A 24,397-nucleotide genomic window follows, 5' to 3' on the forward strand; every position below is an offset into this window, starting at 1 on the left:
AGCTCTACACCTTGTGATTCTATTTAATTCTTCATTCTGAACAGGGGGAGAAGATAATTATCCAATCTCTACCCCCTTCCCTCAGCCCTCTCTAGGCCGTGAGAGTCCAGTTGTTGGGTGGGACCAGAACAGGTCTTTGGGTCCTGATGTAGATCAGTTTGGCTCTTAAGGAATTAGTGTGGATTAGTGTCAGGAAGACTGACTCCTACCATAGACCTTTAATAGATTGTTGACCTTGGACAAAGCACAGGACTGTTCATGGCCTCAGTTTCCTCATCTGTAAAATGGGGATGGTGATAGCATCTACTTCACAGGTTGTTTTGAATGCAATGATGTATGTAAAGAATTTCTTAAGCCTTAAGAGGACTTGAGTTCAAATTTAGACTTTGACACTTCCTATGTGGGAAAGTCACCAAAACTCTCTGGGCTTCAGTTTCCTCCTGTATAAAAAGAAAGGGCTCAATTAGGTGACTCCAAAGGCTGCTTCCCAGCTCTAAAATCCCATGAACCTGGTAAATCGCTAAGTAAATGTGATCCTGGAAGGGACTTCAGAGGCCGCCTCCCATTTTACAAGAGGAGGAAATTGCTTTTCTTCTCATTGTAGCCAATATTATCCAGAAGAATGGATTGAGGGTTAGCCTCCAAGTCCCATGTTTAAATCCCACTCTGACATGTTATAGCCTCTTGGCACCCCGGGACTGTATATCACTCTCTGGGACTGTATATCACCAAGCAATTGTTAATCTGCCATGGTGGAAGGCATTTCCTGACTGGGAGTTCTCTGCCCTGAAGTCACGTCTGTCCCCCCCACTCCTGAAAAAAGTGTGTGTGTATACCATTACTGATGTTTAATATCATGTACACACACTTATATACACACATGTGTGTATCCATAAATTTGGTGTTTAATTTTACATACATATGTGTATAGATATGTATACAAGCACACCTCAGAAATATTGTGAGTTTATTGCAGATCACCACAATAAAATGAATATTGCAACAAAACAAATCATAAATTTTTCTGTTTCCCAGTGCATATAGAAGTTATGTTTACACTATGCTGAAGTCTTTTATGTGTGTGGTAGTATTATAGGTTTAAAAAATGTACAGACCTTAATTAAAAATATTTTATGGCTAAAAAATGCTAACCTTCATCTGATCCTTCAGCGGGTTGTAATCTTTTTACTGGTGGAGGGTCTTGCCTCCATTCTGATGTCCCATCGATTGAGTCTTCCTCTTGCTTGAATACTTAGAGGCCATTGTAAGGTTATTAATTGACCTAGGGACTAGGGAGGCCCTTGGAGAGGGACAGAGCCTGGGAATGGCCAGTCAGTGGGACAGTCAGAACATACATAACATTAACCAATTTGTCATCTCACATGGGCGTGGTTCACGATACCCAAAACAATTATAGTAGGATCACTGATCACAAATCACCAATATAATAATGACAGAGTTTGAAATGTCGGGAGAATTACCGAAATGTGACACAGAGGCACGATGTGCTGTTGGAAATATGGCACCAATAGACTTGTTCAACGCTGGGTTGCCACAACATGCAAGTTGTAAAAGTCACAATTTCTGCAGACTGCAATAAAACAAGCTATGCCTGTACATATGTATGTGCGTATATAAATAAATCTTGCTGTTTGATATTACATATATGTATACATACATATAGATGAGCATGTGTGTACACACGCACACACACGTGTGTATATCATAGGTCCAGTCTCTCGTCTTATATATTGATACAGAGAAAGCACATGCCCCCGCTGTTCCAGAAGTCTGGCTTCCTTCACATTCTAACTCAGCACCCATTTTGTTTCAGATCTTGGGGGCCGTGATTCTCGGGTTTGGAATATGGATTCTGGCGGACAGAAGCAGTTTCATCTCTGTTCTGCGTGAGTTTCCCACTTGGCTTGTCCTGCTGTGGTTGACTGGGTTAAGGGGGGGAGACCTTGAGAGCCAGGGAGATGCCTGAGGCCCCTTCTCAAGGGCAGTCTCCTTACGCCAGGAAGTAAGGCTCTGTTGCTACCCAGGGAGGAAAGGGTGGGGATCAGAGGTTCACTTGGTCCAGGTCCTTTCCTCTTGCTCTTGGGTCCAAGGTGTTTGACCTGCATGAAGTCTATTATTATGAATGCCTTGACTCCTCACTGACCCCTGGAGGTACAGCAAGCTCTGGACATGTGGTTAGCCTTGGGTGTGTGTTTCTTTTTGATAGAGACAGCCCAGCCCCATGGATACAGGGCTCACATTGGACTGAGAGGGGGGAGTTGAAAGAGCCCTGAATGTGAAGTCAGATCCTACCTCTGACACTGGGTATACCTTAGACAAATCATTTAGTCTCCTTGGTCCTCATTTTCTTCATCTGTAAAATGAGGAATTGGGCAAAGGGACCTCTTTGTTTCCTTCCAACTCTAAATCTAGGGAGCCTATGAGTCGGAAGAACCCGAGTTCAAATCCTGCCTCTGACAATTCTAGCTGCTGTATATTTGCCAAGACACTTCAGCCCTCTCTTGTCCCAAGCAAATCCCAAGGACTTATTTACTAAATCATAGATGGATTTCAGAAGAGTTCCCATAAGAGCAAAATCACAGATCCTTTTTATATTAGCGTGTTGGTATAGCCTAGTGCTTGAAGCACTGGGGCAGGAATGAGAAAACCTGGGTTCTAAGCCCAGCTTGACTCCTGGCCTGCTGTGGGGCCTTAAGAAAGGTATTTCACCCTTCTGTGCCTCAGTGTCTTTCCTTTGTAAAAGGAATATAGTGATTTCTACTCCTTCCACATTCGAGCAATATTCATTGTCTATTGTGGACCCACTATGATGAATTTGGGCCACAGTTCATGGGTAGGGATAAAGTATTTATTTTACTTTTTGATGTAGATCTGTTTCACTCCCCATGCAGAAACCCTCTTCACTGGTACAGATTGGAAACTCATCTGTAATCAATTAATCAATAGAGGCCTGTTTAGGGCACTGCCATGGTAGGGACACTGATACTCCAAAAGTTAAGTGATGTGCACATGGCCACAGAGATAACACCTGGATGCTGATCTTCCTGCCTCCAAAACCTGCCCTCTCTGGCTACATCAGGATCCCTATCAGCATAAGTCTGACAAGTGTCTCTCTAAGTCTGAGTTATAGATTTTTACAGGTATCTTTTGTCTTTCAGTTTCATAGGTTTCTCCCTGGATTCCTTCTCTTCTCCCCTCCCAGAGAGCCATCTCTTAGAACAAAGAATCTCTGAGTTCTTAAGGTCATTGAGCCCAGGGTATTTAACATAATTATTTGAAAAGCAGGGTGACTTTTTCAGGGGAAGAACACTGGCTTAGAAGACTGAATTCTACCTCTGACACTAACTTACTGCATGGCCTTAAGACAAAGTCTTCTTACCATTCCGGCCCTCAGTTTCTTCACCTGTGAAAAGAACAATTTAGATGAAAACCTTTCGATTCCCTGTTGGCTATCTCTACTTGGAATTTCCCAGTAGTAACTCAACCCAGTGTGTCCAAAATTAAATTCCCATCCCTTCCTCCACTCTTCATTCCCAGCCTTCCTATTTTCACTGATGGGTTCACCATCCTCTCTGTCGCCAAGACTTAAGACACTGGAGGCCTCTTTGGATCTTCCCTCTCCTTCACAATCTATACCTTATGCATTCTCAATGCTGTCAGTTTCCTCCCCTCAAATCCATCTTTTCTCCACTTAAACAAATATTGCTTTTGTTCAGACCCTCGCCATTTCTACATGGGCATCCTAAACCCCTTCATACCTCAGTCTACTGTTCTCTAATTCATCCTACACACAGCTACCAAGATCTTATTCCAGATAGATAGCTCAGGACAAGTTACTCCCTCATTCAGAAACCTTCAAGGGCTCCCAGTTGCCTATAGGCTAAAACCTGGAATCCTCACTTCTGGCACAATCTGTGTCAGCCTCTGTTTCCAGTCTCATTCCACATGATTCCCCTTGATGTCCTCTAAATTCCAGACAAATTGAGCAGTTGGATGTTCATAGATCTTGTCTAACCATCTCTGCCTTGGTGCACTTGTGAAGGAAGTCCACCACCCTTTCCATACTGAATGCACGGTCCTCTGCTTGAAAGCATCCAGTGAGGGGGAACCCATCACTTCTCAAGGCGGCCTGCCCTACTTTGGGACAGCTCTCACTGTGAGCATGTTTTTCCTGACATTGAGCCCAAATATGTCTCTTAATTCTGTCTTCTGGGGCTAAATAAGACAAGTTTCATCACTGTTCAATAGGATTATTATTCAAGGATTTGAATACTGCCACTGTGACCTTCTCTCCTCTTATGCAGGCTGAACATCCTGAGTTCCTTCAGCTGTTCCTCATTTCTCAGGGATGGCAGATTGGAGGACAATGGCTAAGGCTAGAAGGGACCCTGGAAGGCAGCTTTCCAACCTTCTCATTTTACAAGAGAGGAAAATAAGGCCCAGGAAAGTGAAATGACTTTCCAAGGTTAAAAGAGTATTCTGTGTCAGAGGCAAGATTTGAACTTGAATCAGTGCCCTTCCCAAGGAACCATGGCCTTGAGGCCCATTTTCCCTTGGAGAGAAGCAGGGCTCAATGTAACCTCATGCACCTGCATACAGATGGCCTTCTCTGTCCCAGGCCTTTGCTCTCTAGCTCACTCCTTCTCCCAGGCCACAGAGGGTTGTGGTGCTTACTTCTTTCCCTCCTCCCCAAACAGCTGCAGTACAGGTTCAAGCCAGGGAAGTGCTGACAGCTGTAACATTTGCATAAAGTGGAAACCCCACTGAGTTTGGGGTGGGGAGTAGCCCACACCTGCTGCCACATCTCCTAAAAGACGGGGCTAGGAAGTGAGGCCGTCCAGTGCCAGCTGCCTCGATTCTCCCCTGGGAGGAGACTGGCCCCATTCTGGTTAGGCCCAAGCTTCTTGAGGCTTGACTTTCTCCTTCCTTCCTTCCGGAGGGCTGTGGAAGGGTGGAGATTTTCTGCTTCAGTGTAGGATCCCTCTCACCCAGCTGCGTTCACCCTGTCTCCTCCCACCCCTCTGGTAACCTGAGTGCCTTTTCAAGGGACGCTCTAGCTTGGGGCCTGCTATGGCGAAAGGGAGCAGGGGAGGAAGGAGAGTACAGCATTCCCCGGTCTTGGCCCCTAGCTGGTGCTTCCCAGGCGTCCGTCCAACAGAGCAAGGTCCAACCAACTCTCCCATGTTCCTGTCTTGGAGCTCACTTTCTAATAGGCTATAGACCTGAGCTGACTTGCTTTGGGGCTGGGACACTTCTCACTGCCTTTCTAGCCCCTTCCTGCCTTTCCAGTCTTACACTTTACTGTCCAGTACTTACACTTTGATCCAGTGACCCCAGCCTCCTGACTGCTCCAGGAACAGGACCCTCTATCTCTTGGCTCAGGACCTTTTCCTCTGGCTGTCCCCCATACCTGGAATGCTCTCCCTCCTCCAGTCCTGCTGCTGACCTCCCAGCTTCTTTTAAGTCCTTTCTTCTGTAGGAAACCTCCTTGATCCCAGCATTTTCTTCTCCCTCTTTTGTTTCCTATTTATCCTTTGCTTTGTAGATATTTACTTTCTATATTTTTGCCTTGTATATATTTGTTTGTGTGCTGTCTCCCCCATTAGACTGTAATCTCTCTGAAGGCAGGGCCTGTCTTCTCCGTCTTTTGCCATCTCCAGTGCTTAGCACAGTGCCTTAAGGTGCTTGGATTACAGTGTTAAGTGCTGGCTTCTGACTCAGAAGGTCCGAAGTTCCAATTCCAAGTTCATACAACCCTGGGAAGCTTATTTAGAACCTTAGACTCAGATTTGGAAGCTGACTCTGAGGGTGTCTAATAAGGAAAAGAACTAATATTTATATTTATTTACATTAAAGCTGACACTTGAAGGTTTGTAAAGCACTGGACACATGTTTTTCATTTAATCCTCACAATAATCCTAGGAGGTAAATGCTATTTTTATCCCCATTTTATGGATGAGGAAACTGAGGCAAACAGAGGTTAAGTGACTTGCCCAGGGTCACACAGCTAGTAAGTGTCTGAGGTCACATTGAACATGTGTCTTCCTAATTCTGAACTCTATCCACCAAGTCAGCTTCCCTCTGCTTATGCCTGTCCCTGAATGAGGATCCTTGTATAGTACATCCTCGTGAGTGGACTTTGCTTGGATGGTTCTCATGATGACAGTACTCCCTATCTTTAAAGCAGCTTGACCCACTTTTAGAAAGCGCTCATGTTTTTTTGGAAGTTTTCCCCAAGGGTTGGGGCTCAGGCATCTCCCCTCCTCTGGCTGCAGAGTGGACATGGTTATTCATACCTACTGCCATCTGTACTGTCTCTGCCCCCTACCAGTAACCCTGGTCCTTGCTGTCTTCCCTGCTGCTGCGTTCTCCTAAAAGCAATCCCTCTCTAAATTAAAAACACGGGCTGTGTGAAAGCAGGAATCGACTCATGTTTTGCTTCGTATACTCAGTACTAAACACAGTGCTTGGCCTACAGTAAGAGCTGAAAAGCATCTAGCTTTTCCATTCTGTTTTTACACAAAACCAAAATCTTCCTCTATGAAACACACACCCCATTGCTCCTGCTTCTGCACTGCAGGACTGGGCAAAAAAAGCCAACTCTTCTTCTATAGGGCAGACCTTCCAAGACTTGAAAACTGTTAGTGTGTGTGTGTGTGTGTGTGTGTGTGTGTTCAGAACCATGTCCTCTAAGTTAAGTGGTCTAGCTGCTTTAACTGATGCTCTTATGGCACAATCCCGTCATAGGCTCTGGCTTCTTTAAAAATGTAATACCTAGAACGGACCTCCAGGTGGTACTGATGGCGAGGGCATTGCTGAAACGTAGCCACCTCCCTTGTCCTAGACCACTGAGCTTCTCTTAATGAGGCCTGCCATGGCATTGCCCTTTTTAGCTGTCATTCAGTGGAGTTCAGCCAGCACTTATTAAACACCAAGTATGTGCAAGGCACCAGGGGGAACAAAGAGGAAAATGAAATAGCCCCGAGTCTCCAAGGAATTTTCTTTCTCCTGGAAGGATGGGCAGTCACAGCTTGAGAGCTCGTTCATCCTGATGGTTTGGAGAGATGGCTTGAAATCACTTGCAGAAGGTAGCCAGTGGCAGAGGCAGGATCTGAACCCAGGACTTCTGACTCCAAATCCAACATTCTTTCAATTCAGCATTAAGCACTTAGTGTTTGGGGCTACCCTGAGTGTCAGAGATCAAAGACAGTCCCCGTCCTTGAGGAGTGTGTGTTGGAGAAAGTCAGACGACGTTTGTGTGTCCCAGGGGATTCTAGGTACATGAGAGGAAGTCTGAGAGGGTGAGACCTTGGCCAGGGGACCAGGAGAGGCCTCCGAGAAAGGCAGAGAAGCTAAGAAGGGGACGTTCTGAGTAATGGGTCAGCCAGTGTAAGAGGGGAGGGAACAAGTATTTATTTAGTACGTGCAATGTGCCGAGTGCTTTGTAAATAGCATCTCACTGATCTTCACAATAGCCCTGGGATGTAGGTGCTATTATCATCATCACTTTACAGTTGATGAAGCTGATGCAGAGATTAGGTGACTCACCCAGAGTCCGCAACCTTCTCTCCATTTTACAGCTGGGGAAACTGAGGCAGGCAGAAGTTAAGTGACTCATCCAGTGTCAAGAACCTTTGGATGGAGATGCTATTATTACCCCCATTTTGCAGTTGAGGAAACTGAGGCAGGCAGAGGTTAAGTGACTTGCCCAGGGTCACACAGCTAGTGTCTGAGGCCATATTTGAATTTTGGCTCTTCCTGACAAGTACTCTTATCGACTGTACCATCTAGCTACCTCTAATGCAAAGTCGGGAGATGGAGTGTCGAGTTTGGGAAGAGGCAAGTAAGCCAGTGTTACTTTGTAGAGGAGAATAGGCCATAAAAGACTAGAAAGTGGGGAAGGGAGCTGGTCATGAAGGGCTTTAAATGCCAAACAGTCCTGGGGTTAAATAGGGAGTCACTGGAGTTGTGGGCAGGTGGGAGAGGGAAGGAGCTATAGTCACCCCTTTAGTTTAGGAAAGTCCCAGCTCTGCCACTGACCGTCTTGAGCAAGTGACTTCACCCATCAGAGGGAAGGTTCTTCCCATCCATCTTCCTAGGGGGGAGACCAGAGGAAAGGAAACCAACCAGAGGCCAGTGCAGTAGTCCAGGTGTGACTCGACGTGAAGGGCCCACATCCCAGCCAAGGCCCTTTCCCTCGGGGTTTCTGGGAATCATTCTCTTGACCTGAAGGCGTCTGAGCATGTCTGGAGAGAGCAGGGAGATCAGTGGTTTTTCGCAATGAGTCTTTCTCAGTCAGTAAGCCCTGACTCACTTCAGAGTACACTAGCTGGGGTTTTTTCTTTTCTTTTTGAAAATGTTTTTTAAAAGAGACTTTATTGGTATTTATTATGTTTGCATCACTTAGCTTTCTCCCCTGCATCACTCTCCTTCTCCCTTCCAGAGCCATCCCTCGAAACAACATGGTATTTTCAAGGAGAAGTAATTGAGTCTGACAATGTCCCATCTGCTGAAAGGTGGAGGTGACATTTGTGCAAACATTTCCTCTTCTGGAACGCCTCTCTACTTCCTCGGCTGCCCATTTGGGGTGGGAAAGCCTGTCATCATCATTAATGATGTCACTAAGGTCTTTCATGTGGTCCTTTTACCTGCCAATTAACCCTTCACCTGGGGCATTTGTAGGTCTTCTCCCATGCCCTACAAATAGGTAAACTGAGGCACATCTCCTGAGCTTTCTGTCTCCTCACTGTCTCTCCAGCTTCTTTCATCTGGTGAGCCCTGCATGTCAAACAAGTACTTACCTCATGCATCTTCCCTGGGAGCTAGGTGGGTGGCAGACAGGCAGCTTGTCATGCCCAGCTACACAGATTAGCCTGGGGCTGAGCTAATGAGTGAATGTAGAGTAGCATCTTCATTGTGGGGTAGGCAGACTGGAGCTACCCTTTATGGGCCACCGATGGGGCCTGGCCCCATTCCGGGTTGGGGGAGCTTAGTGATGGCGTCACTTGCCCCAAGGGTGTCCGGTGACTACACCATCACCAGCGTCCTTGGTGTGGTTGGCCAAGAGGAGCTCTCTCCCTCACCTTCCTCAGCATCTGTTGCCAAGTCCGGCTGATTCTATCTCTAAACCAGATCTCAGACTCATCCCCTCCTCTCCATTCCAACTGGACCCATCCAAGCACAAGCCCATGACCAATTACAAATGCATTCTTCCACTCTCCTCCCCCGCTTTCTTAGAAGCAATTGGGTTTCACAGTAGATAGAGCACTGGACCTGGAACCTGGAAAATCTGAGTTCAGACATTTACTAGCTATGTGGCTCTGGACAAGTCACTCCACCCTGGTCTTCTTCAGTTTCCTCATCTGTAAAATGGGGATTATAATATAGCACCTACCTCCCAGAATTGTTGTGAGCATCAAATGGGTAACATTTGTAAAGCATTTTGTGAACTTTAAAGCACTACATAGATACTAGCAATTATTATGACCATTACATACAGATTTAATACTCAAAGTCCTCAGTGGTTCCCTACTGCCTTCAGAATAAAGTTCAGACTTCTTTACCTGATTTCAAAACCCACAGTAACCTGATGGGCCACCCTTTCTTTCCAGTCTTTTTTTTCTTTTTTGGAGGGTTGAAGGTAGGACAATTGGTGTTAAGTGACTTGCCCAAGGTCACACTGCTAGTTTTTGTGTTAAGTGTTTGAGACCAGATTTGAACTCAGTTCCTCCTGACTACAGGGACAGTGCTCTATTCACTGTACCACCTAGCTGTCTCGCTTTCTTTCCAGTCATAACTCATATCATTCTCCTCTCTGGTCTGGATAAATTGGTCAACTCTCTGCCTGTGGAGCATATGCCTCCTTCTCCATCCTTGATGTCTTGGTGACCTCTTGGGTCCCTTCCAGTTGTAAATCTGTGATCCTTTGGTCCTATGAGGGCAGTGACCAGGACTTCTCTAATGCCCAGCACAATAGGTGCTTAATATACTTTAAAATACTTTATTGTTGTTCCATCAAGAAATCAATCATCAAGCACTTATTATGTGCTTACTGTGTTTGAGGACCTGGAAGTTATGGAGAAACCTGGAGGTTAAGAAGGTAAAAACCAATCCCTGTCCTCAAGGAACTTAAAGTCTAATGGGAGAAACAGCATGTAAATAAATCAATGCATATAAGCTAGAGTAGATGGAAGTTCCCTTTAGAAGGGAAGGCATCCGCATCTGGGGAGGTGTGAGGGGCATGGGGGAAAGCCTGTTGAAGAAGATAGAATTTGAACTGAGTCTTCAAGGATGCCAGGAAAACTTGAGAGGTGGAAGTGGAGGAGAGAGAGAGTATTCTAGACATACAGGACAGTCATTGATGTTGGATGGGCAAGAGATACAAGTTCCTAAGTGTAAAACCCACAGAGTAGCCAGAGAATGCTGCTTCCCCAGATAATTAATCAAAGTAACTGACTGTGGCAAGAAAAGCTTCAGAGCCATCTTTTTAAGAAATAAATGAAGCCTAAACACTGTCCAATAGTGGAATGGGCTGCCTCCCAAAATGGTGGGTTTCCCTTCTCTGGAAGTCTTCAATCAGAGCCTGACTCGTCACTTATTTGGAATGCTGTGGATGAAATCCTTGGTCATGAATGAGGTGGCCTAGATGCTAAAGGAGGTCCTGTCTAACTCTCAGGTTCTGTATTCCTGACTCCCCAACCCAGTGTCCTTTCCATTATAGAGCTGTCCATTTAAATTATTTAACCTGTGACTTCATTGGGGTAGGAAATTCCCCAGTGAAGAAACTGCCCCCATCCACTCAGACAGGCAACTGTATTGTAACTCAGTGTCTTAGTTGCCTAGGCACTAAAAGTAAGAGAATTTGACTGGTGTCATACAGTCAGGATGGATCAGAGGTGAGACTAGAACCCGATCTTCCTGACTTTGAGACCAGCTCTTTGTCCACAGGCCAGTTTGCCTTTCATTGTCTCCATAGGACCATGGAGTCTCAGAATTTGATGGGTTCTGACCTCCTGATGAATTTGGGAGACCTAGATTCAACTACCATCTTTGTTATTGTACTCTTGGATGAATCGCTTTGATTAATGGATTCATTCATTCTACAATCATCTATTAAGTATTTACTATGTTCCAGATATGTCATCCAAGTCTCAATTTCATCTCCTGTGAACTGGGGATAAAATTCCTTGCCTTGCTACCCAAAGGGTTGTAAAGACCAAACACGATCATATTCATATAGGGGCCATGTTGGCCATGAAGAGTACCCACTTTGCAAGTGAAAGCATGTGATTTTTCATATGGGTCTCTCCTCTAGTCCCCATTTCTTGATTCCAGAGTGACTTGGGTTTAGGGGGAAACTGGGGAAGGAATGATCATACCCTCTTCTTCTTTTCCCAGAGACCTCAAGCAACCTGAAGATTGGGGCATATGTCTTCATCGGTGTTGGGGCCGTGACCATGATCATGGGCTTCCTGGGTTGTATTGGTGCAGTCAATGAGATTCGATGCCTCTTGGGGCTGGTGAGTGATAACCCTGATGGGGACCTTTGCCCTATAAGCCAAGACACTGATCTTGTCTTCCTCCATCGTCTTATACCACATCCCAATATGGAGGGCCTGGATGCTGATATTAACAGGACTAGCCCTTGTCCATTGTCTTGTGCTCAGCACTCACCCCTATGAGAGAGATCCCTTGTGAATTTAGGTTGACTTGTCTTATGAGACCACACAGTGGTCATATCAATGGCATGGCTAGGTCAACCTTATCATTGTGAACCTAACTTCCCTTGGCCTCAGTTTCCTCACCTGTAAAGTGAGAAAGACCAATTAGGTGGGCTTTCAGGTTCCTTCTAGCCCTAGGTCTTCATAGATGCTATATCCTATGACTTTGACACATTAATGGGGACGTCCTTTGTTGATCTCCCACACCTTACATTCATTGCTTTTACCTTTTCAGTACTTTTCTGCCCTCCTTCTGATCCTTGTGGCCCAGGTGGCAGCTGGAGTCCTTGTCTACGTCCACTCAGATGAGGTAAGTGCTATTCTGCTGATTAGAATGATAGACCATCCTGAGGGTGAACAGGTACAGCCTGTGACCAAGCTACCATTGGCTTCTTTTTTTCCATTCCAGGGGAAGGATCTCGAGTTGTCTATGCCAATTTAGACAAACTTTTTAATCTCAGGATCCCTTTCAGCTTTTTAAATTATTGAGAAACCTGCCCCCCCAAGATCTTTTGTTTATATGGGTTATATCTAACAATAGTTACCATATTAGAAATTAATATGTCTTAGTGTTATAAAAATTGTTTTGACTTCATGGACCCCTTAAAAGAGTCTTGGAGACTCATCTGTGACTCCTTGGAACTCTTGGAGAGCTGCTGGTCTAAAGACTCTACCCTCAACCAAATTACAGAGTCATAGAATGTTGGAATAGCAGAAAGTACAGTATATTTTGAATTAGAACACCTGGATTTGAAACTCGCTATCACCTTGGGCAATGGACCTCAGTTTCCCTTTTAAAAAATGAGACAGCTGGATTAGATGTAACTGAAGTTCCTTCCAGCCCAAGATATCTTCTTTAACTACACTATTGTAGGCTGCTGTTTGGTCCTAGGTTTAACTCTGCTTCCTGGAAACTATCGCTGCTCTTTATCTGTGCTCCTGTAGTCAGAGTGGTAGTTCCACCACCAGCTTCCTACCAGGGTGATGGAAGCATGTATTCAAGCGGGAATATCAGGTGGCTAGAGGACCCTGGCACTGCGAATGTAAAGAAAGAGCATGGGATTGGGTGTTAGGAGACCTGAATTCACCCACAAGCTCAGCTGCCAACTAGCTGTGCGCTTCTGGACAAGTTACAACCTCTCTGGGCTTCAGTTCCTCAGCTGAGCTATAAAATGAAGGCATTGGAGTAAACGAACTCTAAGGTCTCTCCCAACTCTGACACTGCGTGTTCCAAGGTTTCTCCCATCCCTGGAATTCTCTGATCGAGGTGCTGAAGTCCCTTCCCATTCCGACATTGAATTTTCAGACCTCGTCCCACTCTGACATTCTATGTTCTAAAGCCTCTTCTAGCTCTGATATACTATGTTCCAAAGTCCCTTCCAACATTAACGTTTGTTAAGGTTTTAAGGTTCCTCCAGGCTTTGACATTCAATGTTTCAAGCATCTTCCCAATTTTGACATTCTATGTTCCAAAATTCCTTCCAATTCTAACATTCCAGATTCTGTGTTCTAAGATTACTTCCAGCTCTGGCTTCCAGTTCTGACATTCTATGTCTTAAGATCCCTTCCTGCTCTGACATTGTGTCTTGTAAGGGCCCTTTCATTATGATCATTCTGTGTTCCAAATTCCCTTCCATCTCTCATATTTTACGAGTCTGTCAGTTACCCCAATGTAAATGGGGGTAGTAGGTGACCTAGAGCCTAAGTCCCTAGACTCATGAGTCAGCATGGCTTCCGCTAGCCTGAGCTGCCTCATTTAGGCCATCCCACTTCACAGCATCCTAGAATTTTGGAGCTGGAAGGGACCCCCAACCCACCTGAAGAAGAGTCTTCTCTCCAACTTAGCTCAAAAAGGACCATCCACCTTTTGATTGAAGATGCCCAGTGAGGAAGATGCCCTTGGTACCAAGATAGCCTGATTCACTAAGGGTTACAGGACTAGTTATGAAGTTTGTATTGACATCAAGTCTATGTGTGCCACTCTGTGCCACTAGCTCTGCCCTCTGAGCCAACCATACTAGGTGAATTCTTCCTTCAGGTATTTGAAGACACCTTTCATAGACTTCTCTATGAAGAAGAGAAGATTGAGGCACCAATCCTCCCCCCAAGACTTCTCACCTCACTCTCACTCTCCCCAGCCTCTCCTCACGTGGCACGATCTTGGAGTCATTCATCATCCCAGCCACATGCCAACTTATCCATGTCCTTCCTGAAGTATGTGGGCCCAGAAGTGCCCACAAGGTGTGATGCTCTTCTTGCCCTGGTCAGCTTTTCATTCAGTGGTTAGGTTTTCACTTCTTTGCCTCTTAGAAGACAGAAAGAAAACAAGATTCCCCCTCCTTCCCTTGCTATTGATGTCATGGGTTTCTGGTGATGTTGCTTCATCTGACAAGAAACAATTTAATTTTCCTTTTGCCTCCAACCCATCTTAATTTCCCCATGGGAGAACAAACACATCTGTCGCTCTCTTTGTCCCAAAGGTCAGCTTGATTTAAGAGTTAGGACAAATTCAAGACTGCTTAAGGCTTTCTGAAAGAAAGACAAAGGAGCTGTTTTCTTGCCCCTTCCCTCCTTCCTGCTCCTCCCCTGCCTTTGATCCAGGACAACCACCTTGGTGGCATCCATTCCTTCTCATGTTCTGTCCTTCATCCCATGTGTCATAATCTGTTGGCCTCATCTTGTGGTTTCCACATTCACAACATATCTCGTGTACACTGACTTTTCTCTGCTCCTACAGCCACACCCCCAGTCCAGACTTTTATCACCTCTGTCCTGGACAGTTTCAGTAGCCTTCAGGTTGGTCTCTGTCTACCCCAATCTACTTTCTACTCAACTGTCCAAGTGATCTTCCTAAAACTCAGGTCTGACCATGTCAGCCCTCCCTCATTCAGTCAGCTTCAGTGGCTCCCTATTCCCTCTAGGATAAAATATAAAATCCTCTTTTAATATAATATAATTTAATAATCCCTTCATAAACCTTACCTCTTCCTTTCTTGGTTTCCAGGCTACTTGCCCCTTACTACCCCCTGCATACTCTGTGACCAGTGACAACAGCCTCCTCCCACATAATGCTTCACCTCCAGACTCCATGCATTGCATTTTCCCTGGCTGTCCCTCATAACTGGAAATCTGTCCCTCCTCATCCTCAGCTCTTAGCTCCACTGGCTCCCTTCAGCTCAGCTCAAATCCCCCCACCTTCTACAAGAAGCCCTTCCTGACCCCCTTAATGCTAGTCCTTCCCTCAGATTGCCTCCCATTTGTCCTGAATATCTTATATGTGTGTTGTCGTTGCTGGTGTTTCCCATTACAGTGTGAGCTCCTTGAAGGCAGGGGCTGGTTTGGGGGATTTTTTGTATCCTTAGTACTTGGCACAATGACTGATTGATGCTTTTTGGGAACGAGTCCCTGCCTGCCAGTTCCCAGGCTACCCTTTGGAACAGATTGGGATAGAAGGGGAGAGAAGCTCGTCTGTGTCTTGCTTCCCCAGCTGTTCGCAGTTGTCTTTGTTGGAGCGGTCCAGTTACCCTAGGAAGAGGGCCAAGCATGGGAAGTGTCCCTTCCAGGAGGGGAGGGTACATGGCGTCCTGGCTGACTGCAGGTCACCCAGGCTCCAGCTTAGACTGGGCTCTGGTCCAGCCTCTAAATCCCCTAAAGACTCTTTCCATTCCTCTTTCATACATCCGTCTCTTTTCCTCCATGCAGTGGAAAATAGGAGGAGTCTCTGAGAATGGGGTCAGGAAATTTGGTGGTCGGAAAGAATCTGAGTTGAAGCAAAGCCCGGTAAAGAAAAGGGTAGGGGAGATGCTCTCGGTCTGGCCTCTGCTGGCCTTTGCCAGGGCTCAGGCCCATGCCTGGCTGCCAGAGGGTAGAGAAAGCCCCAGAGCTAGAAGAGTGACTGAGTAGGTAGAGGGAGAAATGGTGGGCCTTCTTTCCATAATTCTACTCTCTCTAGTGGGAGCTATTTTTTCTGACTTTCCAGCAGGAAAAGAAAAACAAAAACGAAAACAAAACCCCCCCACAAAACTCTGGGCTTCAAGTCAGGGGGCCTAGGCCTGAATCTGTCCTTGGCCACCTCCTTGGCCCTCAGTTTCTTCATCTGTAAACTGAGTGGGTAAATTGGATTAGTTGGCCTCTGAGGTCCCTTCCTGCTCTGATTCTATAATCTTACGACCCTGGAAAAGTCAGTTTAATCTCTTTGGGCCTTGGTTTCTCCATGTGTAAAATGAGGGGTTTGGATTTACTACCTGTGCGACACAGAGCATCATGTCATTTCCGCCATCTGCAAATCACAGGAATTGGTCTCCAGATGGCCTCTCAGACCTTTTCCAGCTCTAAACCCATGAGCCCAAGACCTTACTCTAGCTGCTGGAATTTCTCTGGACTTCCCTGCATCAAAGAGAACCAGGCGCGTGCTCAATGCGAGTGGCACCCTGTAATTCACTCTCTCATCCCTCCCCAGTAAAGCACGCGCTCGCGCACCCCCACACACACACACACAGACATGCGCGCGCACGCGCGCACACACACACACACACCCCTCGTAATAATACCACAGGTGGTGAAACGGGTTTTCTCTGTGAGAAGCCTTTTCCACCCAATGGGAGTCTTCGTGGAAAGTCTGTCGCCTCTGCCCCCACCCCCAGCTCAGGTTTCTGAGGGGGGGAGGGCAACAGTGAGAGTGAGCAAAAGGAAGAAGCAGGGTCTTTTCTGTTCCCCTTTGGGGCGAGAGAAGGAAACTGCGGGCCGAGACCAGAGAACAGTAATAGCTCCCATTCGGTAGCAGGTCTGGGAGGCTGCTTGCAGGGTCTTCCTCATCTCTTTTACAGCTAGGGAAACCGAGTCTCAGAGAAACTGTTCCGTTTCCCATTGTCCAGAATTAGTAGGTATCGTGGGCAAGATTTGAACTTGGATCCCTTGATCCAAACCCAAAGCACTTTCCTCTATCCTACCAGTATGGCTTTGACAGCTGGGATAGAGCTGATCAAGTGTGTGTGTGTCTGTGTGACTTTGTGTGTGAGTGAGTGTGTGTCTTTGTTGTGACTGTGTGTGTGTGAGTGTGTGAGAGTGTTTGTGTATGTGTGTGAGTATGTGTGTGTGTGAGTGTGTGTGTGTAGGGGCAGGTGTCAGCAGGCCAAGAAGAGTCCTGTTCTTAATGCTTTGAATAGGACAGAGTCTTTGCCCTCAATCACTCAAGCACATAGTAGACACCTACTGTATGCCAGGCACTAGGTAATGGGAATACAAAGACAGAAGAGAGCCCAAGGATTTCTTTTGGGGAAGCAGCATCTCCCCTATAAGAAATGTAAATGCTTGAGTTCAGGGAAATAAATAAGCAAACAAACAAATATGTGAATATACACACACATACAGATACCTATATGAACAGAATGTATAGTCAGTCAACAGCAAGCATTTATTAAGCACTTACTGTGTTCGAGGCACTGTGCCAAATGCTGCAGCTACAAAGAAAGGAGAAAACCTGGTTCTTGCCTTCAAGGAGCTCACAGTCTATCAGGTGGGGTGGGGTAGGAAGGAAGACCAAGCATGGATGACGACTCACATGGTAGACACATAACTGTACCCATGGAAGGTGATCCCAGACCAAAGCCATTCGCAATGGGGAGGGCCTGGGGAGGGCTTTTTCCCAAAGATTTGGGGACACTCTTGAAGGAAGCCTGCCAAGCTTAGGGGGCGGGGAGGGCACCAGAGTCTGGGGAGATCAGGCAATGCCTCCTCCAGAGAGTGAGCAGTGAAGGACACCAGGGATTCTGAGAGGCAGAGATGGGGGACAGACACGGGGATGGCCAATGGGCACACAAAGATGGCAGACTGAGTGTCTTGGGGCTGGATGGTAGAGCACAGGGAGGGGAAAAGAAGGTTACAGTCTTATTTGTGAGCTAAGATCTGTCCCTAAATAGACCAATGCTGTAGTAGCAGGTGATAGGTGAATGGTATACTGGAACAAGCCCTAGCTCAGGAGTCAGGGAGACCTGGGTTCAAATCCTGGCTTTGCTACTCAAAAGCTATTTAACCATATGCAACTCCTGAGCTTTGGTTTTCCTTATCTGTAAAATAGAAATAACCACATTTACACTAACTCCTTCACAGGGTTGTTCGATCTCAAGTCACTATAGGAATGTAGAAGAGGAAAAGCAGGAGAAGGAGGGAGGGACAGAAAAGAGAAGAGTTTTTCTTCTTTAGAGCCAGCTAGGTGACAGAAGGGCCGTGCAGTGTGGAAGACGTAGCTCCAATCCAGGCTCAGACACTGCCGTGTGACCCTGAGAAGGCACATGACTCCTGCAGGCCCCAGGTTCCTCATCTATAAAATGAAGATAAATAACATCTCTCACCAATGGACAAATGAAATAACATTTGCCAAGTGCTTTGCAACCCTTACAGCACCATAGAAATGTGAGTCTGTTATTATTCCAGCTGCTAAGTGCTCTGAGAGTGCAGAGGAGGCTGGGAGTCAGGGATGGCCACAGCAAGGTGGAGGTGAGACCATCTCCTCTCACCTCCCAGACAGAGCCAGGGCTCCCTTTAGTGGGTTTATGTGCCTTCTCAGCCCCTTCCTTTTGCAGTATTCCCAGCTATATATGGTCCCCTTGTTCCTTAATGCCTGGGTTCCTGGGGCCCAAGAGGCCCAAAGTAGCCAGCGGTGGCAGCAGAGCGGCTTGACACCTTCCCTCCTGTAGCCCAAGGCCGCTCCACTACAGCATCCTGTGTTGTTTCAGGGTCCCTGGGGACGTGAAATGAGGAAGCTGAGGCTCACCCTGTGCCCACATGTGGGGTATAAATAGAAAATTTAATCTAGAACATCAGAGTTAAAGGCCTGAAGGGTATTGAGACCATGGGAGGGAATGGGGAAGGGTGAGCCAGGTATATCAGATGGAAAAAGCAGGAAGGTCCTGAAAAGACCCCCATGCTCATTACTGGGGAGAGGCACCCTACTATGTGACAGGCAGATGGATAAAAAGCAGGCCAGAATCAGGAGGACCTGGTTCCAGGCCTGCCTCGGACAACTTGGGCAGGTCATGCATTCTCTCTAAAACTGGAGTGGAGAGCAGGTGCTGATTCCCACTGGCAGGGGAGTTTCCCCATTTGGAGGAGATCCTAACGTCAGTGAGTAAGGTACTGTGCTAAACGCCAGGGACAGGAAGACAAAATGAAATGACCTTGTCCTCAAGGGGCTTACATATTACAGGGATGAAGAGCTGAAACAGAGATAAGGAAATACAGATTAATTTCAGTACAACAGGGTATTAATAACTGGGGGAAGTGGGAGGAACCCTTTAATGGGGGAACTGGACCTTGAAGGAGTGGGGAGGCAGGGGAAGGCGGGGGAGCTGTCCACCCTTGTGGAGGGCCCAGGAATGAGAGACTGACTTGAACTGATCCACTCTCTGTGTGGCTGCTTCCTCTTGGATTTGATCAAGTGGGAGTGGACTGAGCCTGGTTTGGGGCCCCGGGTCCATTGGGCTCCACTTTATTAATATTTACTATGGCCATAAGAAAGAAAAGCAGAAATCTTCATTTCAGCACCCTGGCCCCAGAAACAGAAAGTGGAGATACTTTCTCTGTGCAGGGCCCTGAAATCCCCCAGCCAGGAGGCTCAACTTCTCCTCTGGCCCCCCTTGTGCTTCTCAAGAAGGAAAGGGACCCATGAGGGGCACCCCCAGGCCCCAGAGTCTTGGGCCAGGCAGATTCTGCAGCATGCCCAGGGGTCCAGTTTCCACTACAAACAAGGAGACCAGGCCAGATACTGGGAGGAGGCCTCAGATAGTAGGGGCACCCAAAACACCTGGGGCCCCTGCTTTCTTACAAAGCTGTGGTTCTGGAGATGCTGGCCTCCCTTCCTGCACCTTGCTTCACAATGACGCTCATTTGCATACAGGTCCATTGCCCTTTGCATGGCTATGTTCCTGAAAAGCTGTGTATGAGTCAGGTCCTACTTTAAATGTGCTCGGGGAGCCTCCTGAGTTGGATTCTTTTGTAAGGGAAATATTCACCCTCTGATTTATCATTAAAAAAAGAACCTAGTATTTTCATTAGTCAGATTTGCTTTTAAAAAAAAAGTTGCTGGGATAGTGCTGAGGAAATCAGTCATGTCATCTATGCATAGCTTACTGTTTTTCATCAAGCCTGTGATTTCCTTGACATGGGGAGCTCCTAGTGTGGAAACTCCCTCCATGGCATCTAATTGGAAACTCATCGAATGTCTCTCAAAGTTTTGTAGAACATTGAGAAGTTAAATGAATTGCCCATGATGACCCAACCCCTAGAGCATCATACGACAGTAGCTGGCAGGATGGGGATGAGGAGGCATTACAGCCCCAATTCCTGAATGAAGATGAGTTAAAGGCACTGGAAATGTTAAGCTTGAGGAAGAGAAAATGTGGAAAGGAAATGATCGCTGTGTTTTAAAAGTTCTATCGAGTGAAAGAGGGCTTAGCTCTGTTCTGCTTGGCCCCTGAGGGCAGAACCGGGGGCAGTGGGGGGCAGGTAGAGGGAGGCAGGAAACACTTGCTAACACTTAGAGAAGAAATGGCTGCCCCGGGAGGTGGCAGCTTTTCCTTTCCTAGAACTCTTCAAGGAGAGGCCGGATGACCTCTCAAGGTACATTAGGGGAAGAGCTCTGGGATGTCTATGGGTCAGACTTCTTTAGTCCCTTCAGACCTTTCACTCTGATGTTCTAGATCGGCTTCCCTATTTATATTGGGGGAGTGGGCACAGAGGGGACCCCTAACCCTAATTCTATGACTCTAAAGTTCCATTTGGGTGACTTGTCCCAACTGAAGGAAGGACTCAGGTCAATGCTATAGCTGGTCCTTTCATGTAGATTTGAGAGCTCTGGGCAGTGCCATATGATGCCAAGAGGGCAGATTTCCTGGGAGAGGAGGGAATTCATGGCTTTAAGGGAAGGGATGCCTCATCTGACCTGGCGATGGTTTATCAGTATCCCTTTGGAAAGGAAGGGGCCACCTCTCGGCAACACTCACACCTCTTTCCTCTGCATCTGAATTCTCCTGTGCTGTCTGCTCTAGTGCCCACCGCCTCCCATTTAGGGAGGAGGAGACTTTGGGAGCAAGGCCTGGATTTCAGCTGATCTGACTCTCATATTCCCTTATCCCATCTGTCTCCAGGTGAAGGAGGAGATGGGCACCATTGTGGTCCAGCTGATCTCGAGCTACAACTCTGACAATGACACACAGAAAGCTATTCAAGATGCCTGGGATTACGTCCAAACACAGGTACAGTGTCAGGGGAGAGGGAAACAGGACTGGGGCGCCTGGACATATACCGTCCAGGCCTGTTTTATATGGGGACCTGGGGCATGGATGACTGCTGCTTGGAGCCTGGGGGAACAGGGAGATGGCAGGAGAATCCTTTCCCTCATCTTCAGTCAGCCTGGGCTGAGGAATAGTGAATGACAGGACAAATCTTATGGAAATGCATGAAATGCCTTCTTGGGTCTTGGTGGGCACTGTTGGGACCCTATGTGCTTCCCTTTACATCACAGTAGTCTAAGGGTGAGTCTGTGTGCTAACATGGAAATATAAAGACACATGTCCATCTCTCCTCAAAAAGAGGCAGAGGCTGGATAGAAGAGAGATGTGAGGGTGAGACGAGAGGTCAGGTTCAACTGCAGTTGGCATAATAAGAGGCTTCCTAGAGTAGAAGTTGGGTGGTGAAAATTAATGCAGACACTGTGTGACCCTGGGCAAGTCACTTAACTTGTCTGCTTCAGTTTCCTCAGCTGGGAATAAGAATAGCAGCTACCTCATAGGGTTGCTGTGAGAATCAACTGAAATTATATTTGTAAAGTACTTTGCAAAACTTGTGATTTTCTAGAGATGCAAACTCTTGGTCCTGCCACTGATTATTATCTGCATGGTCACTTCCTCTCTCTATTAAAATAATGGCACTAGGCTGCAGGAACTCTGAGGTTGAGCTTTAAATTGTAAAATTACCTCAGATTCACAGGGAAAACTCTCAGATTAGAGTTTGATGCTGCAGAGAATATTGGAGTCAAATGATCTGGATCTGAACTCTGGCTCTCTTTTCTGTGTGATCTTGGTCATAGAGCTAAATCTGGAAGGGACTTCAGAGGTTATCTGATTCAGCCCCCTCACTTTACAGATGAGGAAACTGAGGTCCCCCTCATCCTACAGATAAGGAAACTGGGGCCTCCCTTCCATCTTACAGATGAGGAAACTGAGGTCCCCCTCATCTTACAGATAAGGAAACTGGGGCCTCCCTTCAATCTTACAGATGAAGAAACTGAGGTTCCCCTCATCTTACAGATGAAGACACTAAGACCCCGTTATCTTATAGATGAGGACACTAAGACCCCCTCATTTTACAGATGAGGAACCCTAAGGGCAGGAAATTTAGCAATTTGTCCAAGGCTACACAGGCAGTGAATGTCGGAGGCAGGCATTGACCCCCTTCTTTTGACTCCAGTCAATGACTTTTTCCATTGAGCCACAGTTCATCACTCTGGGTCTGGGTTTTCTTATCTAAAATGAGAAGTTTGGGTTAAACGATCTCTCAGTTTCCTCCCAGCTCTAAATCTAGAGGGAGGCAGCTGTGGATTCCTTCCATGGCTTTGGGGGAGCCTGGACCACATTTAACAGCCTTGGGGCACCCCCTGCTGGCTCCAGGAGTTGATGCAGGCACCTCAGATGGGCATTGGAATGCCTGCATCAGAGAATTCCGTAGCTGACTGATCTCAGGGATCTTGTAGTTCATTCAGTTCCCTTATTTTGTAGATTACGAAACTGCTGCCCAGAGAAGAAATGTCCAAGGTCACGCAATGACTTAGCAGCAGACCAGTTCACAGGGACTATTTGTCACTTAAACCTGACTTGGAAACCCAGATCAGTAAGGGGCCAGGGAATCCGTCCCTCACAGGAAGCACAAATCCCCCCTGCCAGCTTTCGCCTGAGGCTTCAGGTGATGAGGACCCCACCGCCGCCTGAAGCAGACATTTAGGGAGCAGCATAGGGCTTGAGAATTGTAGAGTTTGTACCTGCAAAGTCCTCATTAGATCCTCACAGTGACCCTTGTGTGTGAGGTCAGTACTACAGGGCTCATTATTCCCATTTTAGAGATGAGGAAACTGAGCTCAGAGAAATTCATTGCCTTGTTCGTGTTAATAAGACTTCAAGTCCAGCCTACCCTTGGCTTCCCAAAAAGCTGTGCGTAAATAGAATAAATCAACGCTATCATCGCTGACACGGGCATCTTCACTAATTGCCCTTTCAGCACGCTCTTTGATTTCCTACTCCAGAGCCTTCTTCCCTGGTCATCATTCTCCCAATGCATTTTCTTCCCATATAAAAACATAAGCTCAGTGAGAGCAAGGTCTCCATACCCTCAGTACTTGTGCTTAACAAATGATTTTTCATTCATCCATCCGTCCATCCATTCCCTCATTTAATTCATTCATTCCTTCACTTCATTCGTTCAAAGGTATTAGAGGACCTTGATGTATAAGGGAATTTATAGTAAAATCCTGTCAAAACAATAATCACAACTTCATTTATATTTTGAAGAATCAACTTGGTTGTTCAGATATCAGGTTTGCTTTAAATCTAGGTATGCCAATTATATAAAATTCCTTAAAAAGAAAAGTTGAGGACAAAGAAGCAATAATAACTTATTATTCTTTAGTGCTTTAAACAACTTTTTCCCAACTGTTGTATATGGCAAATATAAAATATCCAGAATATTATGATAAATGAGTGAGAAAGCACTAAGTGCTTGCTGTAGGGTGGGTATCATGCCCATTTCACATATGGGCAGTTGAGGCAGCTAGCTATGCCAGCCCTGCTGACCTCTCTAAAGTCAGAGTTTAGGCAAAGGTCTCTTGGCTTAGCTACTTGTTTATCATGCCATCTCCGTCACCAGGGGTTCTTTCCAGTGTGGGAAGATCCTCCCTCCCAGGGAAACTGGCTGTAGTTCTTAGCCTGGGGAAAGAAGGGAGACAGAGTAAGGGGAGCTGAGTGTCTTGCTTTTTGATCTGAGACAAACTGCAGAGTCTCGGGGTTAGAGCCGTAGGGGGTCATCTAGTGAGACAGTGTTATAGTAGAAAGAGAACTGGAATTAGGGTCAGGACACTGGGCTGGCTCTGTTACTACTTCTCTTTCCTGAGCCTCCGTTTCCTTACCTGTAAAATGGAAAGGTTGGACTGGATCATGTCTAGGCTCCCTTCCCACTCTGGATTTTATGATTCATCTAATTCATCATTCATATGATTCATTCGTCCCTCCTGAGCGTCCCCATGGGGTCCTCAGGTTGGCCGCGGTGCTGAGGCTCCTCCTGCCCCCAGCTCTTAGTGGTTATGGAGCCAACCTCCAAAATGAAATGAGCCAGCAGGCATCGGTCTCTGGGGACTGTGTTTCCCTCTAGCCAGGGAGATGTCCATAGCTCCTCACGGAAGTGGGCAGGGTTGTTTCTCCTAGGCCAGGTAGGGAACTCCTTTTCCATGGAGAGGAACCCCCCAGGAGGCAGCTGACGTGGTCCTGACTCTGACTTTGATGTTTGATATCAAACTCACAGAAACAGAATGGTGGAACTGGAAGGAAGGGCCTTCAGAGGGAGAAGGTCTGAGCTGGAAGGAGCCTTAGGACAGGGAATGTCCGAGCTGGGAG

The 24,397-nt window shown here is 46.6% G+C and overlaps 1 protein-coding gene across 3 annotated transcripts in view; it reads left to right on the forward strand.

The window, feature by feature from the left end:
• Positions 1 to 24,397, forward strand: part of CD82 (CD82 molecule) — a 73,192-nt gene that overhangs the window by 44,751 nt on the left and 4,044 nt on the right. For all 3 annotated transcript variants that reach the window (XM_069091468.1, XM_069091470.1, XM_069091469.1), the window contains exons 3-6: positions 1,835 to 1,907; positions 11,419 to 11,540; positions 11,977 to 12,051; positions 20,885 to 20,992. In XM_069091468.1, coding sequence (XP_068947569.1) covers positions 1,835 to 1,907; positions 11,419 to 11,540; positions 11,977 to 12,051; positions 20,885 to 20,992 — 378 coding nt within the window. The remainder of the gene's footprint in view (positions 1 to 1,834; positions 1,908 to 11,418; positions 11,541 to 11,976; positions 12,052 to 20,884; positions 20,993 to 24,397) is intronic.

Source organism: Petaurus breviceps, unplaced genomic scaffold (assembly GCF_028583685.1).
Source record: "Petaurus breviceps papuanus isolate PSGF00001 unplaced genomic scaffold, PetGlider_PUasm1.0 188, whole genome shotgun sequence".
Taxonomy (NCBI): domain Eukaryota; kingdom Metazoa; phylum Chordata; class Mammalia; order Diprotodontia; family Petauridae; genus Petaurus; species Petaurus breviceps.